General features: G+C 38.9%; 3 protein-coding genes across 3 annotated transcripts; all 3 read right to left on the reverse strand.

Moving 5' to 3' along the window:
* Nucleotides 1-5,544: 5,544 nt before the first annotated feature.
* Nucleotides 5,545-7,672, reverse strand: LOC128320420 (odorant receptor 131-2-like). Its single transcript, XM_053240240.1, has one exon. It carries the CDS (start codon nt 7,670-7,672, stop codon nt 6,716-6,718), a length of 957 nt encoding a protein of 318 aa, XP_053096215.1. The 3' UTR covers nt 5,545-6,715.
* Nucleotides 7,673-10,961: 3,289 nt separating this feature from the next.
* On the reverse strand, nt 10,962-13,007 carry LOC128320501 (odorant receptor 131-2-like). Its single transcript, XM_053240385.1, has one exon. It carries the CDS (start codon nt 12,947-12,949, stop codon nt 11,984-11,986), a length of 966 nt encoding a protein of 321 aa, XP_053096360.1. The 5' UTR covers nt 12,950-13,007; the 3' UTR covers nt 10,962-11,983.
* Nucleotides 13,008-17,179: 4,172 nt separating this feature from the next.
* On the reverse strand, nt 17,180-18,136 carry LOC117599162 (odorant receptor 131-2-like). The gene has a single exon (XM_034311302.2). The coding sequence runs from the start codon at nt 18,134-18,136 to the stop codon at nt 17,180-17,182; it is 957 nt and encodes a 318-aa protein (XP_034167193.2).
* Between the last annotated feature and the right edge of the window lie 1,948 nt (nt 18,137-20,084).

The following is a 20,084-nucleotide window of genomic DNA, read 5'->3' on the forward strand; positions in this document are numbered from 1 at the left end:
GTTGGCCATCAGTACTGCAGAAAGAAAGGGAGAATTAATTAGAGCAAGGGGTTTCTTTCACAAGTTTTGCAGCCAGAAACCCCTTCAAGTGTAAAAACAATCACAAGCCCTCCCAGTGATCACAGCACAGATTTCATCTGTTTTACAGATGTGTACTACTATATTTAATGCAGACATTGGTGCTTTTTATTCCTGAAAGTTCCACCCACTGCAATAAAGTGTATTCAATACATTTTGTATCATTATTAGCACTTTTCATAATATTATTATGACTGTACATAGATTCAGGTTGGCATTTTATATACATATACTTAATTTTTAAGTTATGGCACAAAACTCTTACAGCACCAAAATATGACACAGCATTAACTATCAGTACCTGGTTATTATAAAGCATTAAACAAAACAAAACTGGCAATGATCAGTAAAATCAGTAAACTGTTTAATTGAATATTTAATTACAGACTATTGTAATTTGGGTTATTTACACTAACACACATTACACAAACTGCCAGTGAGACATTTTTCAACACTCAGTATTGAGGTTCTTGTGATTTATTACAATTTATTCACTATTGGTGCCATAGATAATCCAAATATCAACAGAAACCAAGTAAAGAGGAATATTAAACGAGCGTCCAGCAGAGACATAAAAAGATATTGAAGGACTTTAACTGGCTGCTTTCCAATCATACTGGGCCTATAAATTATTCTTAAAACAGGTGCAGTAGGACAGTAATACATTCAGTTATACGTATTATTTATTTAGATTTTAGAAACCATGAATATGGCTTTGGACTTCAATTGATATGAACAATTTTGCTATGATGGCTTAGGACTACAATTCCCACGAACAGTTTTGCACTCAAGTCTCCATCAGTGAACAGCTGATAACTTGTAAACCTTATAATGAACCTTCATGGTTACACAATTGCACTTTTTGACCATATAGTATACAGTCATAGAAGGGAATTATTTATAATCGCACTATCCAGTGTCACTCAGATGAGGATGGGTTCCCTTTTGAGTCTGGTTCCTCTCAAGGTTTCTTCCTCATATCATTTCAGGGAGTTTTTCCTTGCCACCTTACCACCGCGCCTCTGGCTTGCTCATTAGGGATAAATTCATAAATTTTAAATTTATATCCTGAATTAATATATTTCTGTAAAGCTGCTTTGTGCTCTGTTATGACCATTGTTAAAAGCACTATACAAATAAAATAAAATTGAATTGAATTGAAATAAAACCAGCTAATTGCCTGGTTGTCCAAAATGCTGACATTTAAAAATTTTGTACAATTTTGTAAATGTTATTTAAAAAACAACCTGTAATGCTTCAGTCACTGTAAAACATATATTTACAATCCATTCATTAAAGAACGAAAATTGTATATAAACATATTTAAAGTTCTTGCTTCACAACATATAGAGTACTTTAACAGCAAATACTATAAAGCATAATGTAATATGCATATTAAAGATATATCTATCATGTAAGCATATATATATATATATATATATATATATATATATATATATATATATATATATATATGCTTATATATATATATATATAATCATGCTATATGTAACATACAACTAAAATATATCATGTAACCAGCTAAAGTTTTCTTAAAGTATAAAATTGTCATTATTGCAAATGTAAAAACCACCTACAGTGTAGTGAGCTTTACACCTGAAGCACTCACTCCCCTGCTCAGTCTCTGGGTGACAAAGGCCACTATTTAAATATACCACATCTCTCTTACATCAGCGAGCCTTGAGAGTTTTAAGCTCCAAAAATGTTTGTGTCAATAAACATTGTCCCTTAGCTCATTAAAGTAGAAGACATCATTAATGGACTTTTCTGAAGGCAGGAATAATTTTGCGATGAATGTTTTGACTCATCATTTAAATCCAGTGTCACATTTATTCATATATATTAATATAAACTCACTGACCACTTTATTAGGAACACCTGTACACCTGCACATTCATGCATTTATCCATTTAGCCAATCGTGTAGCAGTAGCACAATGCACAAATTCACGCAGATACAGGTCAAAAGCTGTTCATGTTCACGTCAAACAGCAAAATGAGGAAAATGTGATCTCAGTCACTTAGACTGTGGCATTGTTGTTGGTGCCAGTATGGTTTGAGTATTTAAGAAATTGCTGATTTGCTGACAAATGTTTATACAGAATAGCGGAAAAAATGAAAAATATTCCAGTGAGCAGCAGTTCTGCAGGTGGAAACACATTGCCTTGAGAAAGGTCAGAGGAGAATGGTCAGTCTGGTTTGAGCTGACAGGAAGGCTATGGTGACTCAAATAATCACTCTTTCCAACCAAAGTGAGCAGAAAAGCCAAGAACAGGTATCTGAGGCTACAGTGGGCATAGGCTGGACAGCTGAAGATTAGAAAAACATCTCCTGGTCTTTTCCCAAACCACAACTGCTCCATTTTAGTGAGCCTGTCATACTGAATGAGAATAAAATCTTATTCATGTAACTTCATAACTGAGTGTGCAGTATCATGTTTCCTATTTAAGGAAGATGGATATGGAAAATGCTTATGTAAGATTGGTTTCTTCTGGGTTCTCTGGTTTCCTTCCACCTTCCAAGAACATGCCAGTAGGTGGATTGGCTACGATTGTCCCTAAATGTGAATGAGTGTGTGAATGTGTGTGCAAATTGGTCTGGAAGTTGTACAGTGTAAAGCTGGCTTAAGGGCTTATATTTCATAACAACTGCATTTTTTGTCTTATTAAATTAAGCAGAAATAAAAAGGGAGGCTGATTAGGGAACAACTGTTTATAGCTGCTATAACGTAAGTGATAACAAGAACTAACTTTTTTCACAGATGTTCCACAACATTAAATGTAATTATAAATTGATAAAAAGTACATGTTGTTCTTTCATTTCTTTCAATTGTTGGCAAATTGCTTTGATAAAATAGCAATAAAACACTCTGAGATGTCACTGATAATATTCCAATAACAGCACACCATGACATGTCTTATTCCTTATGCTTCTACATTTCCAACATGTCCTCCTTGATCCAGTATCCAGCAAGCTACATAGAAAACAATCCAATTTGATTATAATGAGCTAATATAGCTAATATAGGGATCGAAATGAGAAACCATGTCCATTGAGATTTTGAAGGTACTCACTGAAATCTGCATACTGACACAACCATTTTTCATTCTTCTTTCACAAGTCCATGGGCACTCCAGCTGGTGATCGTAACAGCCCCCCCCCAAGGAGCGGCTTCCAGACGCTCCTCAACAGGAATAGACATGAGTCCAGGGGGAGGGATGGAGGGCCAGGTCCATGTGGAAGTGGAGGAACAGGGGACTGAGGCAGAGCGGGCTGAGCAGGGTACCAAGGTGGGGCAGGCGGAACAGAATGGCACCAGGGCGGAGCGGGCGGAGCTGAAGGGCACCAGGGCAGAGCTGAAGGGCACCAGTGCGGAGCGGGCGGAGCTGACGGGGACCAGGGCTGAGCGGGCGGAGCTGACGGGGACCAGGGCCGAGCAGAGGAGAGCAAAGATCCCCACAGCGGAGCCGACAGCCACCACAGCAGAGCAGATGTCCACCAACATAGAGCTAACAAGTTAGGTGCCCACCAAGGCTGATCAGGCTGGACTGGAACAGAGAGCACAGAGAGGTTAATAACGGGCTCTGGGGACAAGACAGGACAGGCTGAGAGTTCAAAGACGGCCTCCTTGGCCATGACAGCGCAGGCAAAGAGCTCAGAGATGGCCTCCTTGGCCATGACAGGGCAGGCAGAGGGTTCAGAAGCGGACGCCGCCAACTCGGGAGGTTCTGCAGTGGAAACTGCCACCTCGGGAGGAGCTGGAGCGGACGCCGCTGATTTGAGTGGTAGATGCCACCTCAGGAGCTAGAGCGGGCTCTGGGGCAGATTCGAGGACTGGAGCGGGCTCTGGAGCGGGCTCTGGAGCGGGCTCTGGAGCAGATTCGAGGACTGGAGCGGGCTCTGGAGCAGGCTCTGGAGCAGATTCGAGGACTGGAGCGGGCTCTGGAGCGGGCTCTGGAGCAGATTCGAGGACTGGAGCGGGCTCTGGAGCGGGCTCTGGAGCAGATTCGAGGACTGGAGCGGGCTCTGGAGCGGGCTCTGGAGCAGATTCGAGGACTGGAGCAGGCTCGAGGACTGGAGCAGGCTCTGGAGCGGATTCGAGGACTGGAGCGGGCTCTGGAGCGGATTTGAGTACTGGAGCGGGCTCTGGGGCAACCTCATGGACTGGAGTGGACTCTGGAGCAGGCTCAGGAAAAGATTCATGGACTGGAACAGACTTGGGGGTATATTCTTGGACTGGAGCAAGAACAGAGCAATATGTAGCCCAAACACACAGTATGGCGACTGCCATTACAGGGAGCACTGAGGATAGGGGAAGTGTCTCTATGACGACCAGTGCTGAAGCTCTTGGAATGCCTGCTGCACGCACCGACATCAACGGTGGGTCCGCCAGACTGGACACCAGCCTCAAACGCCCTTGGAACACCTTGGTGTCTTCAAACGCAACATCCACAATGCTCGGGAATACTGGAGTGGCATCCGTGATGGCTGAAGACTGAGGCTTGACATCCATAAGGGCTGGAGACACTGGTGTGACAGGCATCTTGGGAAGAGGCTCTGGGCAGGCGGCCATCTTGGGAAGAGGCTCTGGGGATCACAGAACAAGAAGCTGCAGAAAACACAGGAGTGGTGACCATAATCACAGGACCTGCTGGTGGCCATGATGGGTCAAGCTCCGGAGCTTGCCGCTGTTGCCGCCCCCCCCCAAAAAAATTATTTGGGGCTTCAAAGTCCTCTGCCTCTCCCACAGTAGAAGGAGAGCCACATGACAACAGTGCATAGTCCATAAAGTCTCTTAAACTACAGTTGAATTCCCCTCCAGGTAACAATGATTTCGTTGGCTCATTCAGTCCAAAACGGAACAAGTCCTTAAACAAAATCTCATCATATAGCGGTACTTGATATGACAACTGACAGAATAGTTGAACGTATTCCTCAATGGATAGGACCTTTTGCCGAATGTGCAGTAGTTGATCGACTGGGTCCATGATTGGACTGGAATGCACAAAAAAGCCGCTGGATCCGGGTGTGGCGGATTATTCTGTAACGTGGGGGTCGACAACGGAGTTGGGGATCCAAGTGCAAGGCTTTATTTACAAACGTGGTCAAAACAGGCAGGGTCGAGCACCAGCAAGCAGTACAAACAAAGGCAGAGACAAAAGAGTAATCCGAAACACAGGCAATGGTCAGGGTCCATGGGCACTCCAGCTGGTGATCGTAAAACTCTACTTGTTTTTTGGACTGTGGAGGGTAATCTAACATCATTTTGGAGAAATTTTGGCCTACTCTTCTTTACAACATTGCTTCAGTTCATTGATGTTTGAACGTGTTTGGTTATGCACAGCTCTCTTAAGATCCTGCCACAGCATTTCAGTAGGGTTGAGATCGGGGCTTTGACTTGGCCATTCTAACTACCTCTTTTTTTTTTCTTCTTTACCCATTCAGATGTTGATTTGCTGGTTTGCTTGGGATCATTGTCCTGCTGGAGCTCATCACTGTCTCAATGATTGCAGGTTTTACAGGTCCTGTGGCTGCAAAGCAAGCTCATCACCCCTGCACCACCATGCTTGACAGGATTGAAATCCATTGTGTATTTTTGTTGTCATCTGATGTTATTTGTTTGTTTATAGAAGTTGGTGAGGACCACACAATTGTTACTTAGGCCCTGATAATAAACACATGGAACTGAAGGAGGGTGTACTTTCTTTTTCCCGTGATTGTATGTTTTCTTTTACCCAGATTCCACTTCAATCTATCATATTTTTCTAGTGTTCAAACTTATGTATTAACTACATTTATTTAGTTAGTACAAGTTTATTTATTTACTATATTTATTAGCCAATCAAATTCATACCACTGCCAAAGCACAAAAATCATTTAGGGTAAGGACTGTATATCTCATTCACTTTTCATACATTCAGTTTACTCAAATAAAAAAAACTGATCTGTTAGGTGGGCTGCCAGAGCCAAGAAACCAGTCTCTAACTTAAAATAACTTTGTGTAAGACTGCATTCACAACATTACTTTTCACATTTACAATGCTGGCTAAGAAAGTATGGCGTATTATAAGTGCATGTATTCCTTCTATTCTTTAATCTCTTCTTCTTCTTTTTTTACTCTCTTAATCTCTGTTCACCTACTGCATGTATGCAAACGTGCATGTGTGTGGATCACATTCACATCACTCGTAATGTCTGTATTTATTTCTGAAGGCCAAAACAAAACCTCAGTGACATTATGGAGCAATGAAGCAGTGTGACCATGAAGAGGTAGACAAGGGAGTGTCAAAATGTTGGTGTTACTAGCAATAATTTCAACCTTTTCAGCTACAGCTTCAACAAATTTCATGTTGGATGAAGCTCTTATTTTATTAGTACACAGAGAAAATCTTTTTCCTTACATCAGATAAATCATTCATTCTGATGTTAGATAAAATATTAGAATCTTTATCAGGATCACAAACAACCCATAACACTTGTGATCCTGATAAACGACATACAAATAGCTTTTTGAGACTTATGCCACATCCTTTGTGTATGTATCTACAGAAACACATGTACACATTTATTCACATATAGATAACAGAAACATTGATCACATTGTCATTGTCTCATCATTAGTGTTTTGTAAAAGCCTCTAAAGGCACAACTTTGTTTGTACCACAGTACAGGAAGTTCTGCTTGAACAGTGGCCTGAAGGTCTCGTCCCTGAGGCCATAGATGAGTGAGCTGAGGCAGCGTGGAAGGACCAGCACTATGAAGAAGATGAGGAAGCGCATCTGTGTGTATACAGGGAGTGGCAGGCTTCCCAGCAGGTACTCTATATACTCATAGAGAAATGACATGAGTGAGAGGCCGAGCTGCAACGCGTGCAGTACCACAGTGCGCGAGGCCTTGCGGGCAGAAGAGGAGTCAGAGGAGGCGGCACGCGCCTGCCACAGGATGGCCACATACGTGTAGAGTAACACAATGGCCACTGTGATGAAGAGCAGAACTTTGAATGTCACACTCCTGCCCTGCTGCCAGGGTGCCACCATGAGTTGTGCAATGGTACACACTGTAGGAGACAAGTAGAAGGATGGCTCTGCGAGGAGGAAGAGAGCACACACATCAGTTAGCACATCACTGATGCCCAAAACCCACACCAGAGCCACAGCCACATTCACTCGCGCCGGCGTAGCCAACTCGCTGTGCCGCAAAGGGAAGCAGATGGCCGTGTACCTCTCCAGGGACATGACAGCCAGGTTGAGTGGCGCATTCACAAATGTTGATGTAGACAGAAGCACGATGAAGGCGCAAGCAGCACGCACCACCACAAGGTAAAAGATATTGAGCATGTAGAGCAACAGGGCGATCACCAGGTGAATGGTGTCATTCAGGAGCATGTGGGTAAAGAGGATGTAGCGTGGTGTCTCACGGAAGATGGCCTTGGTGCGCAGCGTAAACAGCATCACAGTATTAATGTAAATGAAGAGGGACTGCGTGGACAGCACCAGGAACACCTTAAAGATCCTCTCACCTGTAAAAGCGAGTCTGATGGCCTGCATATCAACAAAGGTCAAAGGGCCAGACATGTTGGCCATCAGTAGTCCTGCAGAAAGAAAGGGAGAATTAATTAGAGCAAGGGGTTTCTTTCACAAGTTTTGCAGCCAGAAACCCCTTCAAGTGTAAAAACAATCACAAGCCCTCCCAGTGATCACAGCGCAGATTAGTTTCATCTGTTTTACAGATGTGTACTACTATATTTAATGCAGACATTGCTGCTTTTTATTCCTGAAAGTTCCACCCACTACAATAAAGTGTATTCAATACATTTTGTATCATTATTATCACTTTTCATAATATTATTATGATTGTACGTAGATTCAGGTTGGCATTTTATATACATATACTTAATTTTTAAGTTATGGCACAAAACTCTTACAGCACCAAAATATGACACAGCATTAACTCTCAGTACCTGGTTATTATAAAGCATTAAACACAACAAAACTGGCAATGATCAGTAAAATCAGTAAACTGTATAATTGACTATTTAATTACAGACTATTGTAATTTGGGTTATTTACACTAACACACATTACACAAACTGCCAGTGAGACATTTTTCAACACTCAGTGTAGAGGTTCTTGTGATTTATTACAATTTATTCGCTATTGGTGCCATAGATAATCCAAATATCAACAGAAACCTAGTAAAGAGGAATATTAAACGAGCATCCAGCAGAGACATAAAAAGGTATTGAAGGACTTTAACTGGCTGCTTTCCAATCATACTGGGCCTATAAATTATGCTTAAAGGAAGGTGCAGTAGGACGGTAAAACATTCATTTATACGTATTATTTATTTAGATTTTAGAAACCATGAATATGGCTTTGGACTTCAATTGATATGAACAATTTTGCTATGATGGCTTAGGACTACAATTCCCACGAACAGTTTTGCACTCAAGTCTCCATCAGTGAACAGCTGATAACTTGTAAACCTTATAATGCTCTGTTATGACCATTGTTAAAAGCACTATACAAATAAAATAAAATTGAATTGAATTGAAATAAAACCAGCTAATTGCCTGGTTGTCCAAAATGCTGACATTTAAAAATTTTGTACAATTTTGTAAATGTTATTTAAAAAACAACCTGTAATGCTTCAGTCACTGTAAAACATATATTTACAATCCATTCATTAAAGAACGAAAATTGTATATAAACATATTTAAAGTTCTTGCTTCACAACATATAGAGTACTTTAACAGCAAATACTATAAAGCATAATGTAATATGCATATTAAAGATATATCTATCATGTAAGCATATATATATATATATATATATATATATATATATATATATATATATATATATATATGCTTATATATATATATATATATATATATATATATATATATATATATAATCATGCTATATGTAACATACAACTAGAATATATCATGTAACCAGCTAAAGTTTTCTTAAAGTATAAAATTGTCATTATTGCAAATGTAAAAACCACCTACAGTGTAGTGAGCTTTACACCTGAAGCACTCACACCCCTGCTCAGTCTCTGGGTGACAAAGGCCACTATTTAAATATACCACATCTCTCTTACATCAGCGAGCCTTGAGAGTTTTAAGCTCCAAAAATGTTTGTGTCAATAAACATTGTCCCTTAACTCATTAAAGTAGAAGACATCATTAATGGACTTTTCTGAAGTCATATCCATGTGCAGGCAGGAATAATTTTGCGATGAATGTTTTGACTCATCATTTAAATCCAGTGTCACATTTATTCATATATATTAATATAAACTCACTGACCACTTTATTAGGAACACCTGCACATTCATGCATTTATCCATTTAGCCAATCATGTAGCAGTAGCACGATGCACAAATTCACGCAGATACAGGTCAAACAGCAGAATGAGGAAAATGTGATCTCAGTCACTTAGACTGTGGCATTGTTGTTGGTGCCAGTATGGTTTGAGTATTTAAGAAATTGCTGATTTGCTGACACAAATGTTTATACAGAATAGTGGAAAAAATGAAAAATATTCCAGTGAGCAGCAGTTCTGCAGGTGGAAACACATTATATTTGGAAAGGTCAGAGGAGAATGGTCAGTCTGGTTTGAGCTGACAGGAAGGCTATTTCCAACCAAAGTGAGCAGAAAAGCCAAGAACAGGTATCTGAGGCTACAGTGGGCATAGGCTGGACAGCTGAAGATTAGAAAAACATCTCCTGGTCTTTTCCCTAACCTCAGCTGCTCTGTTTCAGTGAGCCTGTCATACTGAATGAGAATAAAATCTTATTCATGTAACTTCATAACTGAGTGTGCAGTATCATGTTTCCTATTTAAGGAAGATGGATATGGAAAATGCTTATGTAAGATTGGTTTCTTCTGAGTTCTCTGGTTTCCTTCCACCTTCCAAGAACATGCCAGTAGGTGTATTGGCTACGATTGTCCCTAAATGTGAATGAGTGTGTGAATGTGTGTGCAAATTGGTCTGGAAATTGTACAGTGTAAAGCTGGCTTAAGGGCTTATATTTCATAACAACTGCATTTTTTGTATTATTAAATTAAGCAGAAATAAAAAGGGAGGCTGATGAGGGAACTATTTATAGCTGCTATAACGTAAGTGATAACAAGAACTAACTTTTTTCACAGATGTTCCACAACATTAAATGTAATTATAAATTGATAAAAAGTACATGTTGTTCTTTCATTTCTTTCAATTGTTGGCAAATTGCTTTGATAAAAGTGCAATAAAACACTCTGAGATGTCACTGATTATATTCCTATAACAGCACACCATGACATGTTTTATTCCTTATGCTTCTACATTTCCAACATGTCCTCCTTGACCCAGTATCCAGCAAGCTACATAGAAAACAATCCAATTTGATTATAATGAGCTAATATAGCTAATATAGGGATCGAAATGAGAAACCATCAACATGTCCATTGAGATTTTGAAGGTACTCACTGAAATCTGCATACTGACCATTTTTTATTCTTCTTTCACAAGTGAATTATTGACTGTATTTATTTTTTGTTTGGTGATAAAATTTCATTAATCACATTCTCACTGGGAAAATGTATTTAAATAACTAATTAACATAATTAACCAATCCCCAGTGCTTGAGTACTAATGTGACTCAAATATGTTATCCTTTGAATGTGTTTATCCAGATTCAAATTCAATCATTCTTGGTTCTGTAGAATTCCAATTTATTTATTAAATATATTTATTTGGTTCAACTGTATTTATTTAGTTCTAGTTTGTTTATTTATTAGCTATATTTATTAATCAATCAAATTCATACCATAGCACAAAATCAAGTATGGTATTAGTTTCACTCACGATTCATATATTAAAGTTACTTAATTTTGGAAGGGAAAAAAGATCTTGTGAAAAAGTTTTATGAATTTGAATGATCAAGGATGGTTGGATTCCATTTGAGTTCATTCAAATAAAGTCATGCGAAATGGTACAGACGTTAAGTCTGTCCCAACCCTAACCTTATGAAGAGATACAAATTTAGAAGTGTGAAATGATTTGTTTTCAGTAATAATGATTTCATGTGTGGAATTGTATGAAACTGTATAAAATTGGCTCTTTGGCTACACAAGAGAGCTCACCTACGAGACACACCCACAAAAGAATATGTGCAGGCCAGAAGGTCATCAGTGACGATCTCTCAGTTTAGCTGCCAGAGCCATGAAAACACTCTCCCAAACTTTGAATCACTTTGTGCAAGGCTGCATTCACAACATTATTTTTGTCATTTATAATTCTGGCCATCCTACAGGATGGATCGTTTAGGTAATAAATCTGTTTTAACCAAGAAAGTATGGTGTATTATAAGTGCATGCATTCCTTTCTATTGTGTTCACGTGTGTATGGATCACGTCCATTTCAGTCTCAGTGGCTGTATTTATTTCTGAAGGCCAGAAGAAAAACTTAGTAATGTGACATTATGGAGCAAAAAAACATATGATTGCGAGACAGCAGGCAGTGGAGATGTTGATGTTACTCGAAATAATATTAACATTTTCAGTGACGGATTTGACACATCTTTAGCAAATATCACATTTGAAATGTTGGATGAAGCTCGGATTTTATTAGTACACAGAGAAAATATTCTCCCTTTTTTACAGCATTAATTCTGAGATACAGCATTAATTCTGAGGTTAGATAAAATCAATAGAATCTGTAGTTTATCAGGATCACAAACACCCCATAACACATGTAATACCCATAAACTACATACAAATATTTTTTAAGACATAACATGCCACATTTTTGTGTACATGTCTACAGAAATACACGTACACATTAAATCATAGACAGATGAAAGAAACAATCACATTGTCATTGTCTCATAATTAGTGTTTTGTAAAAGCCTCTAAAGGCACAACTCTGTTTGTACCACAGTACAGGAAGTTCTGCTTGAACAGTGGCCTGAAGGTCTCGTCCCTGAGGCCATAGATGAGTGAGCTGAGGCAGCGTGGAAGGACCAGCACTATGAAGAAGTTGAGGAAGCGTAGCTGTGTGTATACGGCAAGAGGCAGGCTTCCTAGCAGGTAATCTATATACTCGTAGAGGAAGGACATGAGCGAGAGGCCAAGCTGCAGTGCGTGCAGTACCACAGTGCGCAAGGCCTTGCGGGCAGAAGAGGTGTCAGAGGAGGCGGCACGCGCCTGCCGCAGGATGGCCACATACGTGTAGAGTAACACAATGGCCACCATAACAAAAAGCAGCACTTTGAATGTCGCACTCCTGCCCTGCTGCCAGGGTGCCACCCTGAGCTGCGTGATGGTACACAGTGTAGGAGACAAGTAGAAGGATGGTTCTGCGAGGAGGAAGAGAGCACACACATCAGTTAGCACATCACTGATGCCCAAAACCCACACCAGAGCCACAGCCACACTCGCTCGTGCTGGTGTAGCCAACTCGCTGTGCCGCAAAGGGAAGCAGATGGCCGTGTACCTCTCCAGGGACATGACAGCCAGGTTTAGTGGCGCGTTGACAAACGTCGATGTAGACACCAGCACAATCATGGCACAGACAGCACGCACCACCACAAAGTATAAGAAACTGAGCATATAGAGCACCAGTGCTATCACCAGGTGAATGGTGTCATTCAGGAGCATGTGGGCAAAGAGAATGTAACGTGGTGTCTCACGAAAGATGGCCTTGGTGCGCAGCGTAAACAGCATCACAATGTTAACATAAATAAAGAGGGACTGCGTGGACAGCACCAGGAACACCATAAAGATCCTCTCGCCTGTATAAGCGAGTCTGATGGCCTGCATATCAACAACAGTCAAAGTGCCAGACATGTTGGCCATCAGTAGTCCTGCAGAAAGAAAGGGAGAATTTCTTACAGTACATGGGAATAGCCGAGGGCTTCACAGCACAGATTTTCATTTTTTATTTTAGTTTCATGTATACAATCTAATTATACAAACACTGAATATTTTACAACTATATACGACTATATTTGCTGGTGCCATTTGTGTTTTTTATCCTGAAAGTTCCATGCAGTGAAATAAAATGTATATTCAAAATATTTTGATAACTTGTAAACCTTATAATGAACCTTCATGGTTACACAATTGCACTTTTTGACCATATAGTATACAGTCATAGAAGGGAATTATTTATAATCGCACTATCCAGTGTCACTCAGATGAGGATGGGTTCCCTTTTGAGTCTGGTTCCTCTCAAGGTTTCTTCCTCATATCATTTCAGGGAGTTTTTCCTTGCCACCTTACCACCTCGCCTCTGGCTTGCTCATTAGGGATAAATTCATAAATTTTAAATTTATATCCTGAATTAATATATTTCTGTAAAGCTGCTTTGCGCTCTGTTATGACCATTGTTAAAAGCACTATACAAATAAAATAAAATTGAATTGAAATAAAACCAGCTAATTGCCTGGTTGTCCAAAATGCTGACACTCAAAAATTTTGTAAAATTTTAAAAATGTTATTTAAAAAACAACCTGTAATGCTTCAGTCACTGTAAAACATATATTTACAATCTATTCATTAAAGATCGAAAATTGTATATAAACATATTTAAAGTTCTTTCTTCACAACATATAGAGTACTTTAACAGCAAATACTATAAAGCATAATGTAATATGCATATTAAAGATATATCTATCATGTAAGCATATATATATATATATATATATATATATATATATATATATATATATAATCATGCTATATGTAACATACAACCAGAAAGCATAATTTCTAGTTGATAAAATATATCATGTAACGAGCTAAAGTTTTCTTAAAGTATAAAATTGTCATTATTGCAAATGTAAAAACCACCTACAGTGTAGTGAGCTTTACACCTGAAGCACTCACACCCCTGCTCAGTCTCTGGGTGACAAAGGCCACTATTTAAATATACCACATCTCTCTTACATCAGCGAGCCTTGAGAGTTTTAAGCTCCAAAAATGTTTGTGTCAATAAACATTGTCCCTTAACTCATTAAAGTAGAAGACATCATTAATGGACTTTTCAGAAGTCATATCCATGTGCAGGCAGAAATAATTTTGTTATGAATCTTTTGACTCATCATTTAAATCCAGTGTCACATTTATTCATATATATTAATATAAACTCACTGACCACTTTATTAGGAACACCTGCACATTCATGCATTTATCCATTTAGCCAATCATGTAGCAGTAGCACGATGCACAAATTCACGCAGATACAGGTCAAAAGCTGTTCATGTTCACGTCAAACAGCAGAATGAGGAAAATGTGATCTCAGTCACTTAGACTGTGGCATTGTTGTTGGTGCCAGTATGGTTTGAGTATTTAAGAAATTGCTGATTTGCTGACACAAATGTTTATACAGAATAGTGGAAAAAATGAAAAATATTCCAGTGAGCAGCAGTTCTGCAGGTGGAAACACATTATATTTGGAAAGGTCAGAGGAGAATGGTCAGTCTGGTTTGAGCTGACAGGAAGGCTATTTCCAACCAAAGTGAGCAGAAAAGCCAAGAACAGGTACCTGAGGCTACAGTGGGCATAGGCTGGACAGCTGAAGATTAGAAAAACATCTCCTGGTCTTTTCCCTAACCTCAGCTGCTCTGTTTCAGTGAGCCTGTCATACTGAATGAGAATAAAATCTTATTCATGTAACTTCATAACTGAGTGTGCAGTATCATGTTTCCTATTTAAGGAAGATGGATATGGAAAATGCTTATGTAAGATTGGTTTCTTCTGAGTTCTCTGGTTTCCTTCCACCTTCCAAGAACATGCCAGTAGGTGGATTGGCTACAATTGTCCCTAAATGTGAATGAGTGTGTGAATGTGTGTGCATGGTTGCCTGTGATGGACTGGCATCATATTCAGGGTGTGTTCCTGCCTCACGCACAGTGTTCCAGGATAGGCTCCGGATCCACAACAACACTGGCAAGGATAAATTAGTTACTAAAAGTGAGTGAGTGAGTCAGTGAGTGAGTGAGTGAGTGAGTGAGATCCTCTAAAATAAGATCTGTGATTAAAATCACTAAATTCTGCTTGTCATCCATCAGCTTCATCCAGGCTCATACAGAAAATGGGCTTGCATAAACAGAAACATTCTTTGGTGAGCTTGTAATTCTTTTCTGTCCATTAGTATGCTTCATTTGTGTTTTTTCCAGTCCCGCTATCACGTGTTATCCTATACCGTCCTCCTATTTGAGGCTTTCAGACAAGCGTGGTAACAGAGCTCACACTCTGAGATTTTAATAAAAAGTCACTGATCATAACTTAAAACCAAAGAATTCTTTTGCAATGTACAATTTTCATGTGTGTCAGCAAAATTCATCTGGAAATTGTACAGTGTAAAGCTGGCTTAAGGGCTTATATTTTATAACAACTGCATTTTTTTTTGTCTTATTAAATTAAGCAGAAATAAAAAGGGAGGCTGATGAGGGAACTATTTATAGCTGCTATAACGTAAGTGATAACAAGAACTAACTTTTTTCACATATGCTTATGCTTCTACATTTCCAACATGTCCTCCTTGATCCAGTATCCAGCAAGCTACATAGAAAACAATCCAATTTGATTATAATGAGCTAATATAGCTAATATAGGGGTCGAAATGAGAAACCATCAACATGTCCATTGAGATTTTGAAGATACTCACTGAAGTCTGCATACTGACACAACCATTTTTCATTCTTCTTTGACAAGTGAATTATTGACTGTATTTATTTTTTGTTTGGTGATAAAATTTCATTAATCACATTCTCACTGGGAAAATGTGTTTAAATAACTAATTAACATAATTAATCAATCCCCAGTGCTTGAGTACTAATGTGACTCAAATATGTTATCCTTTGAATGTGTTTATCCAGATTCAAATTCAATCATTCTTGGTTCTGTAGAATTCCAATTTATTTATTAAATATATTTATTTGGTTCAACCGTATTTATTTAGTTCTAGTTTGTTTATTTATTAGCTATATTTATTAATCAATCAAATTCATACCAATACCATAGCACAAAATCAAGTATGGTATTAGTTTCACTCACGATTCATATATTAAAGTTACTTAATTTTGGAAGGGAAAAAAGATCTTGTGAAAAAGTTTTATGAATTTGAATGATCAAGGATGGTTGGATTCCATTTGAGTTCATTCAAATAAAGTCATGCGAAATGGTACAGACGTTAAGTCTGTCCCAACCCTAACCTTATGAAGAGATACAAATTTAGAAGTGTGAAATGATTTGTTTTCAGTAATAATGATTTCATGTGTGGAATTGTATGAAACTGTATAAAATTGGCTCTTTGGCTACACAAGAGAGCTCACCTACGAGACACACCCACAAAAGAATATGTGCAGGCCAGAAGGTCATCAGTGACGATCTCTCAGTTTAGCTGCCAGAGCCATGAAAACACTCTCCCAAACTTTGAATCACTTTGTGCAAGGCTGCATTCACAACATTATTTTTGTCATTTATAATTCTGGCCATCCTACAGGATGGATCGTTTAGGTAATAAATCTGTTTTAACCAAGAAAGTATGGTGTATTATAAGTGCATGCATTCCTTTCTATTGTGTTCACGTGTGTATGGATCACGTCCATTTCAATCTCAGTGGATGTATTTATTTCTGAAGGCCAGAAGAAAAACTTAGTAATGTGACATTATGGAGCAAAAAAAACATATGATTGCGAGACAGCAGGCAGTGGAGATGTTGATGTTACTCGCAATAATATTAACATTTTCAGTGACGGATTTGACACATCTTTAGCAAATATCACATTTGAAATGTTGGATGAAGCTCGGATTTTATTAGTACACAGAGAAAATATTCTCCCTTTTTTACAGCATTAATTCTGTGATACAGCATTAATTCTGAGGTTAAATAAAATCAATAGAATCTGTAGTTTATCAGGATCACAAACACCCCATAACACATGTAATACCCATAAACTACATACAAATATTTTTTAAGACATAACATGCCACATTTTTGTGTACATGTCTACAGAAATACACGTACACATTAAATCATAGACAGATGAAAGAAACAATCACATTGTCATTGTCTCATAATTAGTGTTTTGTAAAAGCCTCTAAAGGCACAACTCTGTTTGTACCACAGTACAGGAAGTTCTGCTTGAACAGTGGCCTGAAGGTCTCGTCCCTGAGGCCATAGATGAGTGAGCTGAGGCAGCGTGGAAGGACTAGCACTATGAAGAAGTTGAGGAAGCGTAGCTGTGTGTATACGGCAAGAGGCAGGCTTCCTAGCAGGTAATCTATATACTCGTAGAGGAAGGACATGAGCGAGAGGCCAAGCTGCAGTGCGTGCAGTACCACAGTGCGCAAGGCCTTGCGGGCAGAAGAGGTGTCAGAGGAGGCGGCACGCGCCTGCCGCAGGATGGCCACATACGTGTAGAGTAACACAATGGCCACCATGACAAAAAGCAGCACTTTGAATGTCACACTCCTGCCCTGCTGCCAGGGTGCCACCATGAGCTGTGCAATGGTACACACTGTAGGAGACAAGTAGTAGGATGGTTCTGCAAGGAGGAAGAGAGCACACACATCAGTTAGCACATCACTGATGCCCAAAACCCACACCAGAGCCACAGCCACACTCGCTCGTGCTGGTGTAGCCAACTCGCTGTGCCGCAAAGGGAAGCAGATGGCCGTGTACCTCTCCAGGGACATGACAGCCAGATTTAGTGGCGCGTTGACAAACGTCGATGTAGACACCAGCACAATCATGGCACAGACAGCACGCACCACCATAAAGTATAAGAAACTGAGCATATAGAGCACCAGTGCGATCACCAGGTGAATGGTGTCATTCAGGAGCATGTGGGCAAAGAGAATGTAACGTGGTGTCTCGCGGAAGATGGCCTTGGTGCGCAGCGTAAACAGCATCACAATGTTAACATAAATGAAGAGGGAGTGTGTGGACAGCACCAGGAACATCCTAAAGATCCTATCGCCTGTATAAGTGAGTCTGATGGCCTGCATATCAACAACAGTCAAAGTGCCAGACATGTTGGCCATCAGTAGTCCTGCAGAAAGAAAGGGAGAATTTCTTACAGTACATGGGAATAGCCGAGGGCTTCACAGCACAGATTTTCATTTTTTATTTTAGTTTCATGTATACAATCTAAATATACAAACACTGAATATTTTACAACTATATATGACTATATTTACTGGTGCCATTTGTGTTTTTTATCCTGAAAGTTCCATGCAGTGAAATAAAATGTATATTCAAAATATTTTGTATCAATACATATATATATGTATATATATATATATATATATATATATATATATATATATATATATATATATATATATATATATATAATTATTATGTATATTATGTAACATAGTATAAACACAACTAGAAAGCCTAAAGTATATCATGTGAGCAGTTAAAGTTTTCTTAAAGTATAAAATTGTCATTATTGCAAATGTAGAAACCACCTACAGTGTAGTGAGCTTTACACCTGAAGCACTCACACCCCTGCTCAGTCTCTGGGTGACAAAGGCCACTATTTAAATATACCACATCTCTCTTACATCAGCGAGCCTTGAGAGTTTTAAGCTCTGTGTCAATAATGTCTGTGTCGATAAACATTGTCCCTTAACTCATTAACGTAGAAAAGACCATTAATGGACTTTTCTGAAGTATTTTTTTATTTTTTATGAATGTTTTGACTCATCAGTTAAATCTACTGTCACATTTACTCATGTATTAATATAAACTCACTGGACACTTTATTAGGAACACCTGGACCCCTGTGCATTCATGCAATTATCCATTCCACCAACCATATGGCAGGACAATGCATAAAACCATGCAGATATAGGTCAACCATATCATCTTAATATTCACTTTAAAAATGTGATCTGAGTGGCACTGACTGTGGCATTATTGTTTTTATCTATTAGAAAAATTGTAATTGCAGGCTAATTGTTATGATAAAATAGGAACACTTTGTAATGGGCTGATACACCCGTTTAGTGATTGACTAAACTAACACCTTCAAATGGTGTAACTCTAGAAGAGCCGTGTGGCCTGGTAGTGGGTAAATGGTGCTAAGCGGTGGTCTAGCCTGCATTAGCCGGACATATATACATATCTTATATAAATTCCAAACAATCATACTAGAGAGAAATTGAAGTCTCTTGATGCTTACAACTTTGTTGTTTGGTGTTTGTGAGCATTTTACGATTACAGTGTACAAAGAATTCAACTTAATAAAAGTTTGATGGACTATTTTTTTTTCAAGTTTGAGTAAAAAAGGCATGAAAAAAGTCAGACCAATAAATTTTACATTTTTGCATTTTTTACCTATATTTCGAAAAGCTAAAGGATCTATTTCTTAAACTGAAGAATATAAGGTTGATAAGTAATATCCAATGAGTTCATTTAGAATTTCTCTGCCAGCTTATCATCTTGCGTTGAGTCAGCTGTGTGATGACGTAAAAATTTTTGGTGATGACATCATATTTGATCAGGTAGATTTCATTTATGTGTCTAAAAATGTTTCTTCCATTTATGTTATAATTTTTTATTATTTATATTTTTAAATCAGCTTCCACCTTGAACCATGTCCCATCAGCCTCATAGACTAAAGCCATGTCACAGTAAAGTCACATTGGCCCAACATGGTTTTCTTTGGGCATCCCACACTTTGGCATGTCCACATGAATCCCATGTGGGACCACTGTGGGTTAGTCCACATTGTGCCAGTACCTTTCTTACCCACATTGGCCCATCAGAGGTTTCTGTGGCCAACCCAAACTTTGGGCTGTTTACATGAATCCCATGTGGGACCACTGTGGGTTAGCCCACATTGGCCGAACGTGGTTTTCCTTGGGCAGACCAAAATTTGGCATGCCCACATGAATCCCATGTAGGACAACTGTGGATTAGCGCATATTGGGCCAATACTTTTTATTATCCACATTGGCCCAACACAGGTTT

This window comes from Pangasianodon hypophthalmus, chromosome 15 (genome assembly GCF_027358585.1).
Source record: "Pangasianodon hypophthalmus isolate fPanHyp1 chromosome 15, fPanHyp1.pri, whole genome shotgun sequence".
NCBI classification, from domain to species: domain Eukaryota; kingdom Metazoa; phylum Chordata; class Actinopteri; order Siluriformes; family Pangasiidae; genus Pangasianodon; species Pangasianodon hypophthalmus.

Coding starts and splice junctions, on each gene's coding strand:
- LOC128320420 (XM_053240240.1), bottom strand. CDS start 7,672: ATGTCTGGCCCTTTGACCTTTGTTGATATGCAGGCCATCAGACTCGCT.
- LOC128320501 (XM_053240385.1), bottom strand. CDS start 12,949: ATGGCCAACATGTCTGGCACTTTGACTGTTGTTGATATGCAGGCCATC.
- LOC117599162 (XM_034311302.2), bottom strand. CDS start 18,136: ATGTCTGGCACTTTGACTGTTGTTGATATGCAGGCCATCAGACTCACT.